At 43.7% G+C, this 19,923-nt stretch overlaps 1 protein-coding gene across 2 annotated transcripts in view; it reads left to right on the top strand.

Annotated features, from left to right (window-relative positions):
• The first annotated feature begins 2,491 nt into the window (after window positions 1-2,491).
• Window positions 2,492-19,923, top strand: part of mocs1 (molybdenum cofactor synthesis 1) — a 29,530-nt gene continuing 12,098 nt past the window's right edge. For both annotated transcript variants that reach the window (XM_006626337.3, XM_015357130.2), the window contains exons 1-4: window positions 2,492-2,785; window positions 12,262-12,397; window positions 13,245-13,412; window positions 18,474-18,638. In XM_006626337.3, coding sequence (XP_006626400.2) covers window positions 2,495-2,785; window positions 12,262-12,397; window positions 13,245-13,412; window positions 18,474-18,638 — 760 coding nt within the window. In that variant the 5' untranslated portion in view covers window positions 2,492-2,494. The remainder of the gene's footprint in view (window positions 2,786-12,261; window positions 12,398-13,244; window positions 13,413-18,473; window positions 18,639-19,923) is intronic.

Here is a 19,923-nt window from a genome sequence, read left to right as displayed (position 1 = left end):
AGGATTGTTCAAGTATTCCAGTTCCAGGACGGTGCCTGTGGAACAAGCTACACAGCCATAGTGTTAAGCCAGTACCTTAGCTTCTTTCAAGAAACAGCTGGGTGAGATATTTGGATCAGTTATCTACTAACTACCAAACCTCCCATCTTTTGTAGCTGTTCTTCTGGTCGGACCTGTGGTGTTGAAAACATCAGTGGGCTCTCACGTCTCTCCTCGGACCAGCTGCTTATTGCTGGTTAATCATTGATATCGACAACGGTAGCAGGTTACACATTAGTGAAACCATGGCACTGGCATTATAGGGCAGAGGCAAGTCCAGAGGTGAGCCAGGTACTTTACAGGCTCTAATGCAGTGGTGCACAACTCCAGCCCTGGAGGGCCTGCAGGCTTGGACCCCACCTCTGCTCTGAATGACCACATTGAGCGACTCATTGGCTTACCTGCGCCAGCTTAGCTCTTTACAAAGGCCTTCAGCTGCTGATCTTTCAAAGTGACGAAACCCTGCTGGACTCGGGCCCCCAGAGTTATGCACCTGGGGTCCAATGTGGTCTAACTGGGAGACAGGATAAACTGTCACGGATTCTCCCGGGAGGAACGTTTGCTAGTAACATGGTTACACCCGGCCTGGGTCTCAATGAATGAATGGCGTGGTTTATAAATAGACCCCAGGGGACCTCTGGAATTTATCAACCAGTCTATGCTATGTCTGACGTGTGTGACGCGGGCTCCAAGAACAGCGCCACGCCCGAGACAGCAGACATCTCCGCTGTGCTGACAGCCCGAGTCCCCTGCTGTGGCGATGTCACAGCTGTAACTCTCTCAGCGCACTGAGCCCTCCCTGATACACAGGCACAGAAAGTCACCAATAAAGTCATGCTTGTTGCTGCCACTGACAGCCTTGTGAAGTCGATATGTTGTATGTTGTATGTAGATGCTGTATTGACTGTATATGCTTTGGCAACACTGTAATTTACCAGTCTTGCCAATAAAAAATCTTTGAATTTGAATAGATAGATAGATAAGACTTTATTGATCCCAAAGGAAAATTGATGATCTGTATGGACATAATGTGAAAGAAGTCCACTGCAACTGTGAAAGGGTAGGGTGTCCAACATTGATTAGGAATAAATCCTATAATCTTGAATTCCATTGCTGGACATTTTTACAATTATCCCTGATACTGTCACTACATACTTTTTCTAGCTTAGCAGAGAGCATAGCTGCTGGGCTGTTTTTATTATGGTTTAGGTTAACTGAACTCTGTGTAGGGTTCCAGAACGTAGTGCCCGTTAATGACTCTTTAAAGTAGAGAGGATGTGTAAACCCGGTCAAAGGGCAGTGTCCCTGGCCCTGGCAGTCCACGGGGGTACAGCGTTGGTTTAGCTCTACCGGCAGTCCACCGCTGTGACGTCACGTGTGTTCTTTGGCGGAACCTTCAAAGCCACAGCCGTGCCGTGCGGAGATTCCAGTAAACGGGGCAGTGCGGAGCAGGCTTGATATCTACAGACTCACACCATCGCCCAGTGGAGCAGCAGGGCTGTACGGCGAACATGCGCATGGCACATGGCACATGGCACATGATTCCGAGAATGATAATCATTCACAACCGTGAAGCGTTTCAGGAAGCCAAGCATGTAAATCAATATTTTTTTGTGCGCAACGCTTCCTTTTGAAAGACAAGATTGATTGTTAACGCGGTATACTCGGGAAAAAAGTTGATGCTGTGGACTGCAAAACTGAGAAGAAACGTCAGTCAGAATAATGTCATAGTCAGCGTCCTAAATTCCAATTAAAATTAAGAGAGGCAAAAAAAACCGTGCAAAAAGTCAGGAAAAATGTGAGGATCCAACTTAGGTCTTAGGAGCTGTGGACATTCACAAAAGCTAATGCAGTACGACTTCATATTTCAGGAAGGTAACAAGATAAGATCACTTTATTAGCCATATACAATTTCTTGCATTAGGAATTTGTCTTTTCGCATATCCCAGTTTGCTCTCCATGAGACACAGACAAAGAGAAGCTTGGGGTCAGAGCGCAGGGTCAGCCATTGTACAGCGCCCCTGGAGCAGCTATGGTTAAGGGCCGTGCTCAGGAGCTTGATGGAGTAGGATTCCTCTGTTGGCCACGGGATTTGAACCGGCAACAGGCGCAGATCCCTAGCCACAGAGCCACCGCTCCGCCAAACAGATTTCTCTGTTAACGCGTTCACTTTTTCCTGACGCTACAGCTTGTCAAACCGTATAGTATCAACTGTTCTGGTCGTAAATTATTAGCACTGAAATTAAATTAAAACTCTGAAAACAGAAAATATTAGTATGACCCAGCTCTCTCTCCAATCCGTTAACTATGATTTAGAGAACTACACTACCCAGAGAGCGGTGTGGTGCGTGCTCGACCACGGATGGAGATAATTGGCCAATAGAGCTTTCAGTCACTCCCACCCACGATTCTAATTGGCTGTGTGACTTCAGCACGTGTTGGCAGAGCTGTTATCATGTGTGGGTGCTGCTGGCCACTTTTGGCACTTTTCAGTGTGCGGTCCTCCTGTTTTGGATGCCAGTTTGAACGAGGAGCGATGGCTCTGTACGGTAGCAGGTGCTGCCGCTTTCTCCTGGCCAGACAAACCCAGGCCGGAGTCCGGTCACCTGGGCTTTTGAAACGCATAACCCGCTGCTATCCGGAGAAGATGCAGAGTTCGTATTCGGGTGCAACGCCAGAAGAAAAAGTGGAACCGTTATCGCCGGACCCCACTGTCAGTGTCGCAGCAAAAACTGCGTCTGTCCAGGTAGGCACCCAAGAACTACGCATCGACACAGCGTTTAGTCCGGCTGAAAGTGGCGCTACTGACAACCTGCGAAATGATTGATTTTGGTTCTGTAACCGTGACACTACGACATCCTGCCGTTTTACACATTTGGAACATGGCCTGGAAACTTTACTGCCTCCTGGAAAAGCATGAATATCTGGAACTGCAACATTGTTTCGAATCGTCCCACGGGCAGCCTTCAAGTACCCTAAAGAACTTGCTCAGCATGACATCCTGACTAACACCACCCCTGCTCTGTTTGCAGCATTATTCTTGTGCCGTATCTAAGTTCATTTATGCGACAGGCACCGAAAACTCTTTGAACTTCTCAGCAGCAGTCAGTGGTCGTTTTTGCCCGTGATCGCGGGCTCTGGTTTGATCTAGTGATTACACATTCGTTACAATCTTGTGCTTGCAGATCGATTGTAGTCGTTCCCTTCGTGAAAGAGAGTTGTTGCTCGGTGTAATCCACGATGTGGCCGTGTACTTGTGAAGTATGTGTCGCACATTCAGAATTGCACTTGAGCAGACTTGAAGGGTTAACGCGAACAGGCCATTGGGCACTCAAGCAGGGAGTATCATATTACCGGGAGAGTTAAGTTTATTATTGAGGACAAAGTTTGGAATCGAGTTTTTTTTTTGCAGTGGTGTTAATTGGAGTGGGCGTTGTTGGTATGCGCCTCAGCCGTTTTTTTTTAGTTGAGGTTTCTATCTGGAGCACTTTCTCAAATTGTTTTTCACCATTTAAAATGCAGAATGGGATTTCTAATTGGTGTCAAGCCGGTTGTAGTAGTTTCTGTTACTGCACTGACCACGCCTATCCGGCTCTCAATAGAAAGAAGAAAAAAAGCTCGTTGTGGGAGTGTTTTGATACTTTATTCTCATCGGAATCTGTTTGTCAAACAATCATCACACAATTAGTAACATTTAAACGGCTACAAACGAGAGGAGGCCATTCAGAAGTCAGGGTATCCGTTTCAACAACTTGGCTGGGCACTTGTTCCACACTCCCATGAGCTCCTCCTGCCTCCTGTAGCTGGTTTTAAATGCCCTTCTGCCTCGTTTCCACTGATGTCTGGTTGGTGTTTCACAGTATATTTTGATGAAATCCTCTGGGTTGCCTTTGAGGATTTGAAATACTTGTATCGGCTCTCCTCGCAGTGTTCTCTGTTGAAGACTAAAGAGACTCAGTTCCTTCAGCCTGTCAGTGTAGGACAGTCCCCCAAGCCCTGGGGCATGCGTGGCTGCTCTTCTCCAGTTGGGTTCTTTTATGTGACCACAACTGGCCACAATATTGAGAGCATCCATCCATTTTCTAACCACTTTATCAGTACAGGGTCGCCGGGGAGCTAGAGTCTATCCTGGCAAGCAACAAGCACAAGAGCATGCTTTCCCTTTCCTGCTGAGCAGTGTTTCTGAACCTGAGGACAGAGTGCATAAAGTTTCCCAGTGGTCTAAACATCCAAACAGATGAATTAAAGGCATCTGTTAACTAGAGCTTTGGAGCTCGGTCAGAGGGAAAGCCAGCTTCCTCATGTGGTGCCTTCATGAAAAGAACATTTTAAAGCATGTTTTTTTTTCTCTGATAGCTGCCTCATACTGGAAGAACCCGAAGATTTTGCAGGCATTAAAATAGCATGGGGAAATGATGAATTAGTACTAATAAAGAGTGTTGTAGCACTGTCTTTCTAAAAATGTTTTTCTTCATTTAATTTTCTTATCTTGCTGAAGAATGCTACCAGAACGTGTTGCCAGTGTGTGCTTTAAGTAAGGAATACCGCAAACATCGGTTTATAACAAGCCCATTTAACATCATGACTTAAATTCCTGTTCCTGTCAATGTAGATGGGTTTTGGTTATGAGTGTGGGATTTGAGGACCTCATTTTATGCTGTTGTTTTTGTGCAGTATGTTTTTTAAAAATTCAGGTGGGTAGCTGCGTCAGCATGCGTAGGCTGCAAAGGAACAAGTAATAGGTTTATTCCATGCTGGAAAAAAAAGAAGAAAGAAAACGCAACGTTTCGGCCGTGGAGCCTTCTTCAGGTGTGAGCAATAAAAGAACACCTGAAGAAGGCTCCACGGCCGAAACATTGCGTTTTCTTTCTTCTTTTTTTTTTCCAGCATGGAATAAACCTATTACTTGTTTTTAAAAATGTTCGGGAGTTTATTTCGCACAGAATCACAGCAGTTCCTTCAGGAGGAACTTGGCCCAGACTGTGCTTTGGAAGGACAAACATCCTTTCTTCCATTTTCCAACTGCTTTATCCAGTTCAGGAGCTGGGTGGGGGGAGCCGGAGCCTGCGCCGGCAAGCCTGTCCCAGGGAGGACACCATTCCATCGCAAAAACACTCTCTCTCACTCATGAGGGCAGACCCAGACACGCAAACCACAGCCGGAAACTGTTGACATTAATGAACTACGAAAAAAAAAGAAGTATATTTATGAGTTCATGTGCATCTGCCTAATTAAAGTAATTTCTGGGTGTGCTGCGATTTAAAATTCACCGTTGAACCGGTCTTATGGGGAAAGCATCTCACCTAGAAGTAAGAGAAGATGGCCCTTTATTTCTTCACTGCCTCTTGTCATTCTTCTGCGAGTTAACAGTCTGCCTTTGTCTTCAAATTCATCTTTACACATGCGTCTTCACGTTGCTGGAGCGACAGCTCTTACTTAATGTAGAGGTTAGCCCTTTCCTTTTTCAGTTATTCAGCATTTGCATACATAAGATAAGAAAAATGAGCTCAGCCTGTTTTCTTCTGCAGTGTGTTTGAAGAACTATCCAGCTCCAGTAGAGTGATGGCGATACAGTTCAGGTGGGACATGGACAAGCTCTAGATGGCTTGTTTCCAGTCTTTCCTACTGTAGCTGTGGTAGAGAAATCCCACTTAGTGCCTTAAAAACATGCATGTTCACTATGCAGTAAATAATTCTGCTCTTCAGTTAAATAAATGTTATGAGACCTCCAGGCAAACAGATCGCCACTAGTACTGCAAGGGCTAATCCACTAAAAACGGTCTAAAATGTATTTCTAGTGTTTGTTTGTGATTGTTCTGCAATTCTCAACCAGGAATAAGCAGTTTGCTTTTGAACTTTTGAAGCTAACAGCACTGGAAAGCTGTTCCTCAAATGTCATTGTCCTCTTAGTTGGGCAGTTTGTGCCAGTTGCTGCAAGACACCTTGGTTTCTGTATTATAGCAAGCTATTCGGTTTCTTTTAGATTGTAATGTGTTCCTTATTGTTTTGTAAAATGTTCCTTTGGCATTTTCATGGTTGTCTTATTTTTTTAAAGATTCCTTTTAATTCTTGTTTACTGAATGCAGTTTGTAAGAAGTTGTGGACATGTTACACAACTACTTTCAGGAGCTGTTCACAGCACACTTTTAAAAGAGTTGGTTCTCTCTTCTTTGCAGAACTAACTCAGGTCACCACGGCAGTTCTAAAACGTAGAAACGCTCTTCTGAAGAATGTGGGAATGTGTCGGTTGTCAGTCCACAGAAGATGCTCCTATAGCTTTTTATCTGCCTTAGCAGTAAATGCTAAATTGATTTCTGCATGGATTGCTTTAACAACCAGATAGTTCTTTTCAGCTGAGAATGCCAGTCACTGCCTTGTCTGTCATATGATTCTGCATTTCCTTTAACGATGCAAAATGCAGGTTGATCCTTGTTGGGAAACAGCCCTTTTGCTGTCATAGTGTTCATTTTAGTCTGTTCAGATCACATGAAAAGCACTTTCATGGATTTTGTTCAAGAGCTTCTTAATGTAACCATATCAATCTGACATTCCATCCAAATTCTCATCATCCCTGTTATGCAGAACCTTTCTTAACAAGGGGGTCTTTGTGATGGCTATGTGCCGATAGCCCGGGCTGTGAGGTGGCCTCATCAGTGAATCCCTAACTGTTTCTGTGTAGGTTTGGAGGTTTACAGTGCTGGGGAACAGTCCATTAACACACAGCAGATGAGAAAGGGAGTCAAATTGAATATGCATTCAGATTCACTCTGTGTTGTATAGGGGGTTTACCTGTATTTGTATTTACAGTGAAGGAGAATTCAGTTGTGCACATCAGCACTTGGATAATCAGAAACCTGATTAAAATTTTTACCTGTCCTGGTATTTGAGTACTGATGGCATTGGAATAAATTGCAGCCCTTTTTTAAATTTACCAGGTAGAGTTTATCACTCTTGTCTATTTGGTTGCATAGACCACAGGTTTTGCCTTTGAGTGCCATTTAAGAGTGGAGACTTGACCCGATTTCTTTTTCATGGGAAATTTTCAATAAGCCCTGTAACAGACTGTATTCACTGACCAGCTGGGGGCGTTTTATTATTTAACTATTGAATTGCTTCTGTGAAAGCTAGTGTTGGAACTAACTAGTATTTAAGTACTACTACTAAAAACGTATCTTCAAGTATCAGTTTTTCTTTTCCGAGCCTGATTTATGGATTCATGTAGTCTTTTGCATTAATTGTTTGGATCATTTCATTGCTTTGCAGCAGCATTGTGTTTAACAAGGTTTTTGTAAGAATCTGAACTGGGGTTCATCAGTTCCAGCTCTGGAATCACCCAATAGCGCAAGCTTTCATTTCCAAGATACCCTTTTCATTTATTTAAAGTCATTCTGCCTGCATGTAATTTTAAAAGGGAATTGTAATTTCTTATATGTAAATAAAATGACAGACGGATTTAAAAAGGATGAAAGAGCTGGATATTTATGAGGCACAGGTAGATGGGAGCCCCTCAGTCAGAAGCGTCCCCTGTTACACAAATGCAATGTCAGCAAGCACTTTAGTGACTTTTCCGAATAGACCAGAGATGGATTTCTGTTGTATTTTGTTTTTATAATGCACTTTATATTTATAATGGATCACAGAGTTTTGGTTTTAAAGGCAGTGTATGCAGGAGTTTATTAAAATAAGGAGGTGCTAGGTGAATCCTATGTTAAAAGTTTTGTCAAATAAAAGTATTGCATGATTGAAGTTTCCCTTCCTACCTCAACATCTGCACTTGGATATAGTGCATTTTATTGGACTGATTTTTGATAGACGAAGCTTTCAATCCCACAGGCCTAAACCTTCCTGCCTAAACTTGGGGAGTGTCCCGAGTTTAATTAAAGTAACAGTGTCGTGTCCAGATAAGCGTTTGCAGACCGACTGGCTTAAAAATAACAGCAAAAGATCTGGAATGGTACTAATGTCCCAGGCTGTACACTGCAGGGGTAGGCTAAAGATTGTTTAAATTAAGGAAGAGATGGTCTCATCAGTCAATCAAAGTTTGGTTATCAAATGCACAAAAATGCAGCATGCAGCAGTCGTTGCTGGCAATTAAATGTCTTTTCTACAAGGTCCCCGGGGGGGGGGGAGAAAAATCACAAAATTAAGGTTACAAAATAATAGAAAATAATGTAATAGAAATTGAATAAAATAAGCTCAGACAAAACTCAATATAAGTAGAGCTGCTGTATGTCCAGGGTGTATGCAATATATTATGTCCTAGTAGTGCAGTATTCCGAATACAGTGAAAACTGTATGTCCATGTACAGTAGCCATTATGGGTGATTTGCTGAAGAAGTGGCAGGTTGGCTATTTAGCAGTCTTATTGCCTGGAGGTAGAAGCTGTTCTGTAGTCTGTTGGACTTTGACCGAATGCTTTGGTGCTGTTAACCGGATTGTAGGAGGGAAAACAGTTTGTGACTGGGATCACTGGGTTCCTTGAGTATGGACCTGGCTTTCTTCAGACATCTAGCCGAGTAGATATCCTGGATGTTTGGTAGCTCACAGCCGGTAATGAGCTGCGCTGACTTCACCACCCTCTGCAGTACTTTGCGATCCCGGGCAGAGCAGTTCCCATACCAGGCAGTGATGCAACCAGTCGGGATGCTCACAATAGTGCACCTGTAGAAGCTGGCCTGGATATATGTCCATACTGTATATCCGAACGTCTTTAGCCTGCGGAGAAAGAATAGGTGCTGCCGTGCTGTTTTGACCATGATGTTGGTTTGGTGGGTGCAGGTTAAGTCCTCTGTGATGTTAACTCCCAGGAACTTAAAACTGCTGACCCTCTCCACTGAAGTCCCATTGATATAGATGGGTATGATGTCCTTCCTGGTGTTTCCTATAGTCCACAATCATCTCCTTAGTCTTACTGATGTTCAGAGAGAGGTTGTTCTCCTGGCACCATGCTGCCAGGGTTTCAGCCTCCTCCCTGTATGCAGACTCTTCACCATCTGTGATCATCACAGTCAGTTTGCCTTTCCTAGGGCAGGCTATGCGTGTGCTTCGTTCCAGGGCTCTTGAGACCTGCCACGTCAACCTGCACACGGTTTCTCGCCCTTGTGCCGTGCATGCGTGAAGCCAGGTGCAGGCAGACTCTCTTGTTCTGCGCCCCCATCACTGTAGCTCAGTAGGCCAGCCAATCAGAGAGCCCCCTTTCATTGTGAGCGCCACTCCTACACCCTGCACCCAGTGTCCTCAAGGGGTGGGATGTTCTTTCCAGACCAGAGATTTCAGGAGCTGGACGGGGATGCAGCTTTTCTTTGCCTCCCCTTCCCGATGGGATATCTCTGAGATTTAAATTTACGTGCCCCTTGATAAATATCCCTTGATGTGGTTTTTACGAAATACTGAGCTTTTTGTAATATCCCTTGAGGCATCCTTCAGAGCTTAGCTGTGTCGGAGCTTTCACGAGGACAGCAACCTGACGTCATGTTGGGTAGATATCCTTAGAAACTGTTCACGCTGAACGAGTGCAACCTGTTTCCAAGCCCTGTGAAACAGACCCTTTTTAACATGAACAGATGGCAAATGAAAACCTTTCCGTCTCATTTCTGGGGAAGCCGGAAAAATGAGATTACATTGGCGAAAGCAAGCAGGACTGTCAAACCCCCCGCCCGAGGAATTGGACAAGGCTGAGGGTATACACAGGGAGCAAACAGAAAGTAGACGCTCTGTTCCACTTATCCTGCTGGGGCAGCCATTGTTGTACAGTACCTGCTTGTTTTCTTGTGGACAGTTTTTCACCATTGAGGAAGTGGCTAAGCCAAGCGGCTGGGTGACGGAGTGTGAGGACGTGGCTTACTGTGGGGACTGGGCTGTGCGTCCTTCTGCACCTATCGTCTAGACACACAAGGCACGGGGGCTGTTCCTTACCACCCTATAATAATCCATCATGCTCGTCTGTACCTTGGCAGGTTAAAACATGAGCATCTCTCTCCATTTCAGTTTGGACAGATCAGCAGATTTTTGTATTGGACCAATGGGGAATATTTTCACTGGGAGTGTTATCAGTTTTGTTTTGCTTTGGATACAGTATATGTGGTATAACACTGGTGTTGTCTGAACTGGAGTGATTATTGACACCAATGATTTGTTAATCTGCTCATTTGTCATTATAAGGCAGTAGTAATAGTAATAGCTGTCACTGTCTATCCAAGTATTTTGTTGGTTTTCTCTTACTAGATAAATTATAGTCTAAAGCTTTAATTTCATTGTGATCCATATATGGTCTGCATGCTGCAGCCCACTCATAATTGAATTACGGTGAGTAGGGGATTTTGTAGACGGATCAGTGTGGGTAGCATTTCTTAAAGCTGAAAGTGCTACCCCCGCAACTGGTTTTAAAAATCACCCCTTTTGCATTGTATTTTAGACTTACTGTATGCTGTTCATCCTTCCTCGCTCGTTATCCTTAATCTTTTCTACTCAAATATGGATTTTTGTCAGTGGCTGTCAAGTACTGCATTTAGCTCTGCTCCGTTGATTCAGGACTTCATAATAGCTGTCTGCATGTTGCGTATTAAGAGCTGCACAGTAGCAGTGTTTAATCTATACCTGTCTAGATTTATTCCAGAAACTATTCTCCTGGGGTTAATAGTGGACTGTTGAATGTAATTGGGATCATTTTGTTTAGAAATGGCCAGTGGTGAACAGGGGTCTTTTAATGACCAAGTAGTCAGGGCTTCAGTTTAGCATTTTAATCCAAAGGATATCGTCTCCTATAGCAAGATATCCCTGGTCACTATTCTGGGTCATCGGCTAAAAAAATCTGATCCCGCAGGAAGAGGAACAGCCCTGCCTCCAGCAACAGTCAGTTTTTTTTTACTGAAGGTCGTCTCCGTTCCTGATACTGACCATGGGCAGCTATGCTTCCGAGATCAGACACAAACTGAGACAAGAAGGCTGCATGAAATGAGCCATGGAGGTCGCTTTTAATGTGTCAAAAGTCATTTGTGTAGCACCTAGGCTGACCTAAACCCTGTCAATTAATGTAAAAGTTGCATTTCCCACATTGAATGTGTCTTTGTTTAATGGACACTGCCAGGCTTTTTGCTGTATCAGCTCTCAAGGTAAGCAGATTAAAATCGGCATTATGGCTGTCCTGCCTGACCGATCAAAGCTCTGAAGACTTCACAGTCCTGGGCTGGACAGAGGTGGATTCTGCAAAGTGATGTAGAGCGTTTACATAATTTCAGCTTTGATGACTAATTAAAATAGACGTTTCTGGTTTTACTGCAGTCTTGTTCTTCTACATTGATGACTTAACTATCAGAAAATAGGAGGTTACAGATGAGAGGATGCCATATAGCTCATCTAGCTCATTTGGTAGTTAAGCAATTGAGTCAATGATCTCATCCAGCCGTTTCTTGAGAGAAGCCAGGGTATCAGATTCAACAACATGGTTGGGCAGCTTGCTCCACACTCCCACCACTCTTTGCATAAAGATGTCAGTCGGAAAGCAGGGTAGATCATGTTCCGTGCAACACGGTGGATTGTGCAATACATCCTTTACACCTTCTAAGCCCGAGCTGGCAGGATTCTGATCACAGTTCACAGTGATCAAGATCACAGTGCAGGGGCTGCAGGAGAAATGAAGTAAAACAAAGCTAAATCACAGTTTTATTCATTTATTGCTGATGCATCTTTGGTCACAGGGTGTCTGTGCAGTCTGTCTTGGGGCCTGTGTGTCAGTGCTTTCTGCACTCGACGGTGTAGCCAAGCCAGCTGTACTGCCTTGCCCTGTCCCACAGAGCCTAGCAGATTACATAAAATAAGACATACTGCCCCACCCCCTCTCTCATGGTTCAGGAGGCATGCTTTTCTCTTTACAACCACCCAGCATTGTTTCTTTCTTCTAAAAAGCGTTGAGTGTATACAGTATTCTTTTGCATTAAAGTAATCGTTGATTAAAAAGAGTACATTACAGAGATGTAATATACAGACATCTAATCTCCAACACTGCGCATAGATTAATTCCTGCCCTGTATGATAAAGTAATTGGCTGTTCTGTGCATCATCATCTCTTTTACCAGAAGGCACAGGTTGCAATATCCTGTTTTCCCCTATTCCGACAAGTTACAAAAAACTCAGGTAGGCAGTTCTGTGTTGAAAAGAACAAAGCATTAAAGAATATCGGGGGATATATTCCTGACTTTCTTCCTGCCTTATGTTCTGGATTAGGAGCTGGCGCCCCCTGGTGGTCGGAGTAGGGAGCTGTCGGAAGACCCCCAGCCCTTCTCAGCCTTCCTGACAGACCGCTTTGGCCGGCAGCACAGATACCTGCGCATCTCTCTGACCGAGAAGTGCAACCTGCGGTGTAAGTGAGCTGTAAATGAACAGCATTAAGCTCTGCTCTGTTGATTCCAGACTCCATAATAGCTGCCTGCATGTTGCATATGAAGAGCCGCACAGTAGCAGTGTTTCGTCTATACCAGTGTTTCAGCCCACACATGAATCCCCTGGAGTTCTAGTAGGCTGTAGAATGTGATCAGGTGACCAGGAGTCTTTTACTGACTAAACAGTGAGGACTTTAGCCAGTTTCTCCTGGGGGTATCCCTGTGTGCAGTAGGGGTAATGGGATTGTGATTGTGGGGGGACAAACAGGGGTCGGAGAGGGAAGGAGAGAGGCAGGATGAAAACGAACAGAGAATCGGACTCTTAATAGCAAAGAGAGTGAGTGATTTTTCCTTGTCAATTTCGACCTGCCATGGATGAAAAGACTCCAGACTTCAAAGCCCTGGGGTCTATTGTTTTGGCTCTGCGGGGTTTTGTACAGCAAGAAGGAGACTTGAGCAGAGCTGTCCGTTTTCCTCTGTGCTTCAGGAGGTGATGGGCAGCCCTTATTATTGTTTAGCTTTCTGATCAGAATGGGCAGCTAATTACTTCCAAGTCTCCAGGGGTTTCCGGAGCTTTGAAATCAGTCTCGGATCTCCCAGCTGACTGGGAATCATTCCTTGTTCACTGCCAGTCTGTATTAAAAACCTGGAAAAGACAAAAACAAGTAGCCATTTAGACAGAATTCCTTTTAATCTTGCGCATGAGCTGAGATGAAAGCAGCGTAGCTCCCCTTGCGCCGTGTTGGGGCAAAGGAAGGGGCAGCATGCGGAGTCCAGAGTATTGAAGGCAGGCAGTGGGCTCCGGTGACGGTCTCGCTCGCCCCGCAGGTCAGTACTGCATGCCCGAGGAGGGGGTGAAGCTGACGCCCCGCTCGCAGCTGCTGTCCACGGCCGAGGTGCTGGCCCTGGCCCGGCTCTTCGTGCAGGAGGGCGTGGAGAAGATCCGCCTCACCGGAGGGGAGCCGCTCATCCGCCCCGATGTCGTCCACGTCGTGGGTGAGAGGGGGGTGGGGAGCTTTCTCGGAGTCTGTGGGTAGTGGTGTTGTGGGACGGTGACGGGACACGGAGGTCTTTCATTGCTCGGTGTCGGGGAGGACCACGGTCCCCCGAGCGCGCTGCGGGCACATCTGGCCTTTCGGGATCTTCTGTACCTCTCCTCTGTCTGCCTCTCTGAAAGGGAGAACATTGTTTCTAAGACAGGCGTCTCCAGCCTTGGTCCTGGAGCGTCGCAATCCAGCACGTCATTGGTCAGCATTAAATCACCCGTTTCTGAAGACATTGGAACAATTCCACTGCGATCAGTTCCACAGGTGATTTGTTCAATCAAGCAATTGCGACATCGTTTAGGACTGAAATCTAAGTACTGTCCTCAAGGACTAGAATTCTCTTAATTAAACAGATTGCTTGATTAATTCATCAGTAGCTTGTAAATGTTGCCAATCCTTAGAAACAGATGGCCTGTAAGACTGGATTAGGACCAGGATTGGAGACACCTGTTCTAAATTGATTACCGGTCTGCTGATGTATGATTGTTTGGGAGTGATCCTGAACAAAGCAGATTGTGTAGTTCTAGACCAGAGCATGTCTGTTTTGACCCCTGCTCATCCAAGCCAATTCTGTTAGTCTAGCATAGTGTTGAATTGAACACCAGTGAATTCTGAAGTTGTATTGTTTTGTTTAAGGTCAGCCACATTTCTGTGCCCATTGAGCAAGTTCTCGGTGTCCTAGAATCCACGTTTTAAATATCTTACAATGACACTAATTGTGCCTTGATGCCAATAAAGACCATCAGATTTTAAAATGCAGCAGTCCTCATCAACTGTACGGCTATGTGCATTGAGGAATTCTCTTTTGATATTCTTTCCATGTGCCAGTAATCAAAACTCGGAAAGAAGAGAAGTCTAAGCAATTTTGCTAATCTGTGCTAGAGGATGGGTGAATTCAAAAATGCGTCACACTACACATTTTCCGAACAAAAGCCAGAATAACTTTTATAGGAGCCTGCATCTCAGAAGTCTTTGGAGAGATGAAGGTACTGCCTGAGTCGGAACCTGTCGCCTTATTTTTGGCAATTGTCATTTACAACCATGGCTAACAGCAGCGTAGAGCTGTTCTGTAGCCTTTCTCATTTATGCAATTATGTATGATGAGCTATTGCGTATGATTACCATGCCTTCTTGCAGTACAGCAGTCATAGTTGTACCTTATGGCCTTATCTCAAAACATGAAAGTGTGGGTCATGTTACTTATACATGGAGAGCTTGATCACACAACTAATCATGTGCACTTGTTTAGCATCTCCTGATTCCAATTACCTTCTTGACCGATATGGAAGCAGAAAGGGTGCACTTACATGAGGATTCTGAATGTTGGCTGATTTATTTTAATGAATAATGATAAAGTAAATTTTATTATTATCTGGGACATGAGGTTAGATTTATCTACTGCTAGAGACTGGTGAGGACAAAGTTATGTCTTAATATTTAAAACAGAATCATTATGGGGTGTGCTTTCTTTTTCATATCACTGTATATCTTAAGGCAAAGTCAGCATGCATCTTTAACAATGAAGTGATTCCTTTTGGATCTGTATACTCATGTCGCCCTTCCCTGCTCCCTCCTGCTTTCATGCTTGGCTCTCTCAATAATTAGAAGTGCTTAGCAGATGTCCTTATCCAGGTTGGCTTACAATGATCTACAAAATGCACTGTATAACTACAAGGAGCAATTGTGCAGGTACAAGGCGAAATAAATTGGAGTAAAACAAAAATCAGGCTATAATAATTATTAGGTATCATAATAATTAGGTGTAAGCTGGACAAACAGTGACACACATCACAGATTTATTTTGTGCCCAGTTTAAAGTATGATGATTGTCTGTCATGTCCCACGATGACGATTGTACTTTGTGCGGGTCATCTGTTTGCAAGATGAGCTGCACAAAGAAACCAGTGTGGTAGAGCTTTTTGAAGTGGGAAAGTCGTTGCACTGGGGTAGTCCCACTCTCTCAACCTCAGAAGCCTGGATCCATTGGTATGAGTAGTCATCATGACTGGAGACTTCCTTGAGTACAAAGCATACTGTCACCTTAGAGATCGAAGGGTGTTGTAGGGTTAGGGTCCTCATGAACACTTAATCCTAATCTGTTTTAGTTAAAAAAAAACAAAATGCTAATGATGGTTTGAGAGTGGTTATTGATGAAATGATGATAACATGAAAGAGTTGTGCTGTCTGCAAGGCTCAGTAAACAGTGTTCACCTAAGCAGTTGTTGGGTAGCCCTGCTCCAGGTGCCAGCTCTTTTTGTAGATGCTATCTATGCTCTTGGCGATGCAAATGCACATCTTTCCTCTGCAAATAAAAGGTGAACTTTACTCCAACATCACAACACTTCTCGTCAAACCAAGACTTTGCTCCAAATACCTTGTCTTGCTCTGTTAGGTTTCAGGTGACTTGCTGATCCCAGTTTTGACACCGATTTAGAAGTACAGTAATAAAAATTCATGCTTAGGAGACCACAACAAATAATTCTCCATGGCTTCTTAAAAATGCCTTTTGATCTGCATTCAGTTCACAGTAAGTCCTCTGTAGAGTTCCCAGGTGAAATGGGCTTCGACACAAGTTGTTTAATAAATTCTTTGAGCATGATGATATAGAACTAATGGGCTTTTTGTTAATGTGGCTGTTGGCAGGGGAGGGTTCTTGTCACTGTGGCTGTCCACCACTCTGCAGGGCAGATCTGCCCTGTAGCTCTGGGAGACGTGTGAGGGAAAAAAAAAGGAAGAAACATATCAGTATCAAACATTCTTCCCCCTCCGATGGATTGGTGTCCATCTAGGGTAATTTCTGCCTTGCACCTGTTGCTTGCCGTGATAGGCTCTGGCTCCCTGGGACCCTGAATTGGATAAAGGGGTTAGAAAATAAATACATGAATGGATGAATATCCTTTTGTCATGGCTAAAAGATTTAAAATATTGAAGCTCTGGGTAATCTATATCATTCTTTGATAGAAAGTTGTATGGGATAAAACATGTAAAGGTTATGTCCACGATCCAGCAACTTTATTGAAGTGGCAAAAGATATAAAATAAATGTTACTGTGGGATAAATAACATTTTAAAAAGATGAAAGACTGAAATTGAAAGTAAGGAGAAGGATAGAGAGGTGAAAGCAGGTGATTGGGGTGAGAGATGAGCTGCAGTGGGCTGGGTTTGTGTCGCAATAGAGTTCTCCTTATTGTCAACCATTAAAGACTCAGAAAAGTGACATGAAAGCTGAAGTGAGATAATTCAGTGAAAGGGGACAACACTTGCACTACTGTCCAGGGTTTATGATCTCAAATCAACATTAGCTGTTTCTGTAACTTCTGTTTCTGCTGCTGACGTTCATGCTGGATTTTGAGTTGATTTGAGAAAGTCTGTGGGTCACTTTTTGCATGACTCTTACCAGGAATAATCGGATATCTGGTATTAGACAAATGGAAATGAAATGCTCAAAATCGAGACGTAACATACAGGTACTTCAAAAACAGGATATCAAATTCAGAATTTGGAATATTGCATTCAAATGCACATTTTTACAAAAGTGGTCTTGATACAAATCCATTTGCTTGCTTTAAGAGAAACGTGGGCAAACACTTGAGAGAACTGCACTTCTTGAGTCATTACAGCAGCTGCAATATTTATTTCAGTACACATGTGGGATGATTAAAAAGACCTCTGAGGATGGTGAAAGACTTTATTTTGTTTTTAGAGTAATTTATTTTTAAAACCAGCCTATTTTTATATCAGACTAGCGTGTTCCTTAGTGTTGAGAGTGACACCAGTCCTCAAGTAATGTCCATCCATTCGCAGGGGAGCTGGAGCCCATCCCAGCAAGCGAAGGGCGGAGGACAAAAATACACCCTGGGATGACAGTCCATCGCAGGGCACAGACAGAGACACACACTCACACCAGGGACAGTTTTCCCAGAAAATGAATGTACTAGTGTGTCTTTGGACTGCGAGAGGAAACCGGAGGAAATGTAAATAAAAACAGAGAGCATAAACATTTCATACAGATAGCAACCCAGGGATTGACACAGGGCCCCAGGCTGCAAGCCTGTTGCCTTGTTTGATACATTTCTAATATGGGAAAACACTAATACTTGTTTATATATTGTATATCATATTGCTTTATACAATTATTAAATTGTTGTAAAACCATGTACGTGTCCCAACACTTAAGCTCACCTGTAATGGGGGGATTGAACACAACGGGATAACATTGTTCTAACATGACTAAATATCCAAAATAATACCCAGAAACAAGCGTTGACATTCTGTTTTTTTTATCTGCATTACAAATTTCAGTAGTACACTGCAAAAATATCAAATTTCACACCACTCCCCCAAAACTCGTGCTTTTCACAGGAGTGGTAGGGTTCAATACCTGAGTCTTTCACTGAGGAAAGGTCCTGTGTTCAAGTACTGTATGTCCAGTTTTGTCAAGAATGACTTCCTTTAATTATCTCAGGGTTTGTAATAGAAGGAGCACTTGTTTGAATTCAAAGCTCTGAATCGCAGCTGGACCCTGAGAGTACAAAATGCGGGTGCTGCCACTACGTTCATATCAGTTAGGGAAAAGTTCAAAAACCTGCATTAATTGCGTTGTCATGAAAAATATTCTGCAAATGCTTTTAGTGTCTGCCTCCCCTCACCCCTGCTTCACAAAGGCACGCTCTCCCTCCTCCACTCTCCAGTCCACAGACATTGCAGACTTTACTGTCTGTGCGCGTCACAATGTGCAGACATACTGCCTGGCTTTATCAAAGTCACCATGGTGTTTTAGAAAGATGGCATACAGTTCATTGTTTGCTCAATGATTCTTGGACCCTGGGAATATCCTGCTTGTAAGTCCTCTTTGTAATTGAATCTTAAAATAGTTAACCTGTAAATATGTTTTTTTTCCTTAAATGGTTGAACTTAGAGGAATAACACTTTTTGGCAAGGTCACGTGACCAGAGTCAGAGCTACAGGGTCCAGGCTCTCAGGGCCCTTCGTCTCTTTCACTCCCCCTGCAGCTGAACTGCGCAAACTGCAAGGCCTGAAGACTATCGCCGTGACAACGAACGGCATGAACCTGGCACGGCTGCTGCCCAGCTTGAAGGAGGCTGGCCTGGACCTCCTCAACATCAGCCTGGACTCCCTGGTGCCCGCCAAGTTTGAGTTCATCGTGCGCCGGAAAGGTGAGCCGTCCCTCTGGTCCACAAACACTGGTTCGGGGAGCAGAGCCCACGTTGTGTGTGCCACGCGGAGAAGCACAAACGGCAATTGTTCCGGCCTGGCATTGTGGCGGTCATCCCTGCAATCACCTCAGGTTTGTGAATTATAAACTCCAGGGTCTGGAGTTAAATTAAGGCAAAAGTGAATGATCCGATTGAATGTTAGACAAGGATTCAAAGTAGCATCTCGGAAAAAGTTACACAAGGTTTGATGAGCTCATTGGGTTACAGACTTCATGCAAATATTTCAACATCTTTTACACTCTTTAAAGTGAATGTGTTCCTAAATGTCTGGTTACTTGAAATTTCTATGTTGAAAACAAAGTATAATTTTATGATATGATGTATACATGGAATTAAAAATAATGTATATTACTATATACTTATTTTCCTGTTCATCTCATGATTACAGATGCAAATTACATGGTGCCCTCAAAGTACTTATACTTTTACAGGGCACCATGTAATACCTAGAATTGTACTTGTGTAGTTTGAGGTTTTTTTTTAATTGAACATGCTCAGTTTATGATGGGCTGTGCTTCTCAAAACTGTTTATGAGGTGTTGTGGACATACAAATTAGCTTAGCATCTTTCAGGTGCTTTTTGCTGGGATCTGAAACATTTCAGTTCAGTTGGTGTGGTGGCTCGTAAGATGGCTTCGAAAGGGTATGCAAACAGATGTCTCAGACCACTATCGGTTTTAAAGCAGGGCGTGGAATTTTTATTGTGCATTTATTGGCTTGGAGTTGCCCGTCATAGTATACCCATCAAATATGAAGGTCTCTGTCTGCCAGGGAACCTGAATTTTAAGTGGTTTCAAGAGTAAGGTAAATCTTCCACAATCAGCATAACCTACCAGCCACTACCTGAATCTCCCATCTTGATATTCTTGAAATACTGCAGCATAACAGCAGTTCACCTGAATGCCTGTCGAGCTCATTTGGTTCTTTCATGCACTGGTTGTACTGGGAAAACACCCCCTTCACACCCAGAGAGGAAGGAATAAGAGTAGCCACTGAAATGTAACATGCCTTTGAAAGATAAGAGGTTACTAGATCCCCCAGCAAAAAAAACAACTCATGAACGACCTTCATACAAAGTTGTCCCGAGCTGCAATCACGCCTAATACACTAGAGCTGTAAGGCAGAACTGGTGACCATTACACCATCCAGATTCTGCACAATGTGTGCAAGTGTTTGAAAGACAACTCAATTTAAAATCCAGTGTGTGGAAGCTTTGTGATTATGAT

This window comes from Lepisosteus oculatus, chromosome 2 (genome assembly GCF_040954835.1).
Source record: "Lepisosteus oculatus isolate fLepOcu1 chromosome 2, fLepOcu1.hap2, whole genome shotgun sequence".
Taxonomy (NCBI): domain Eukaryota; kingdom Metazoa; phylum Chordata; class Actinopteri; order Semionotiformes; family Lepisosteidae; genus Lepisosteus; species Lepisosteus oculatus.
Note: the sequence above shows the minus strand (reverse complement) of the source record. Positions and strands in the feature narration are given on the sequence as shown.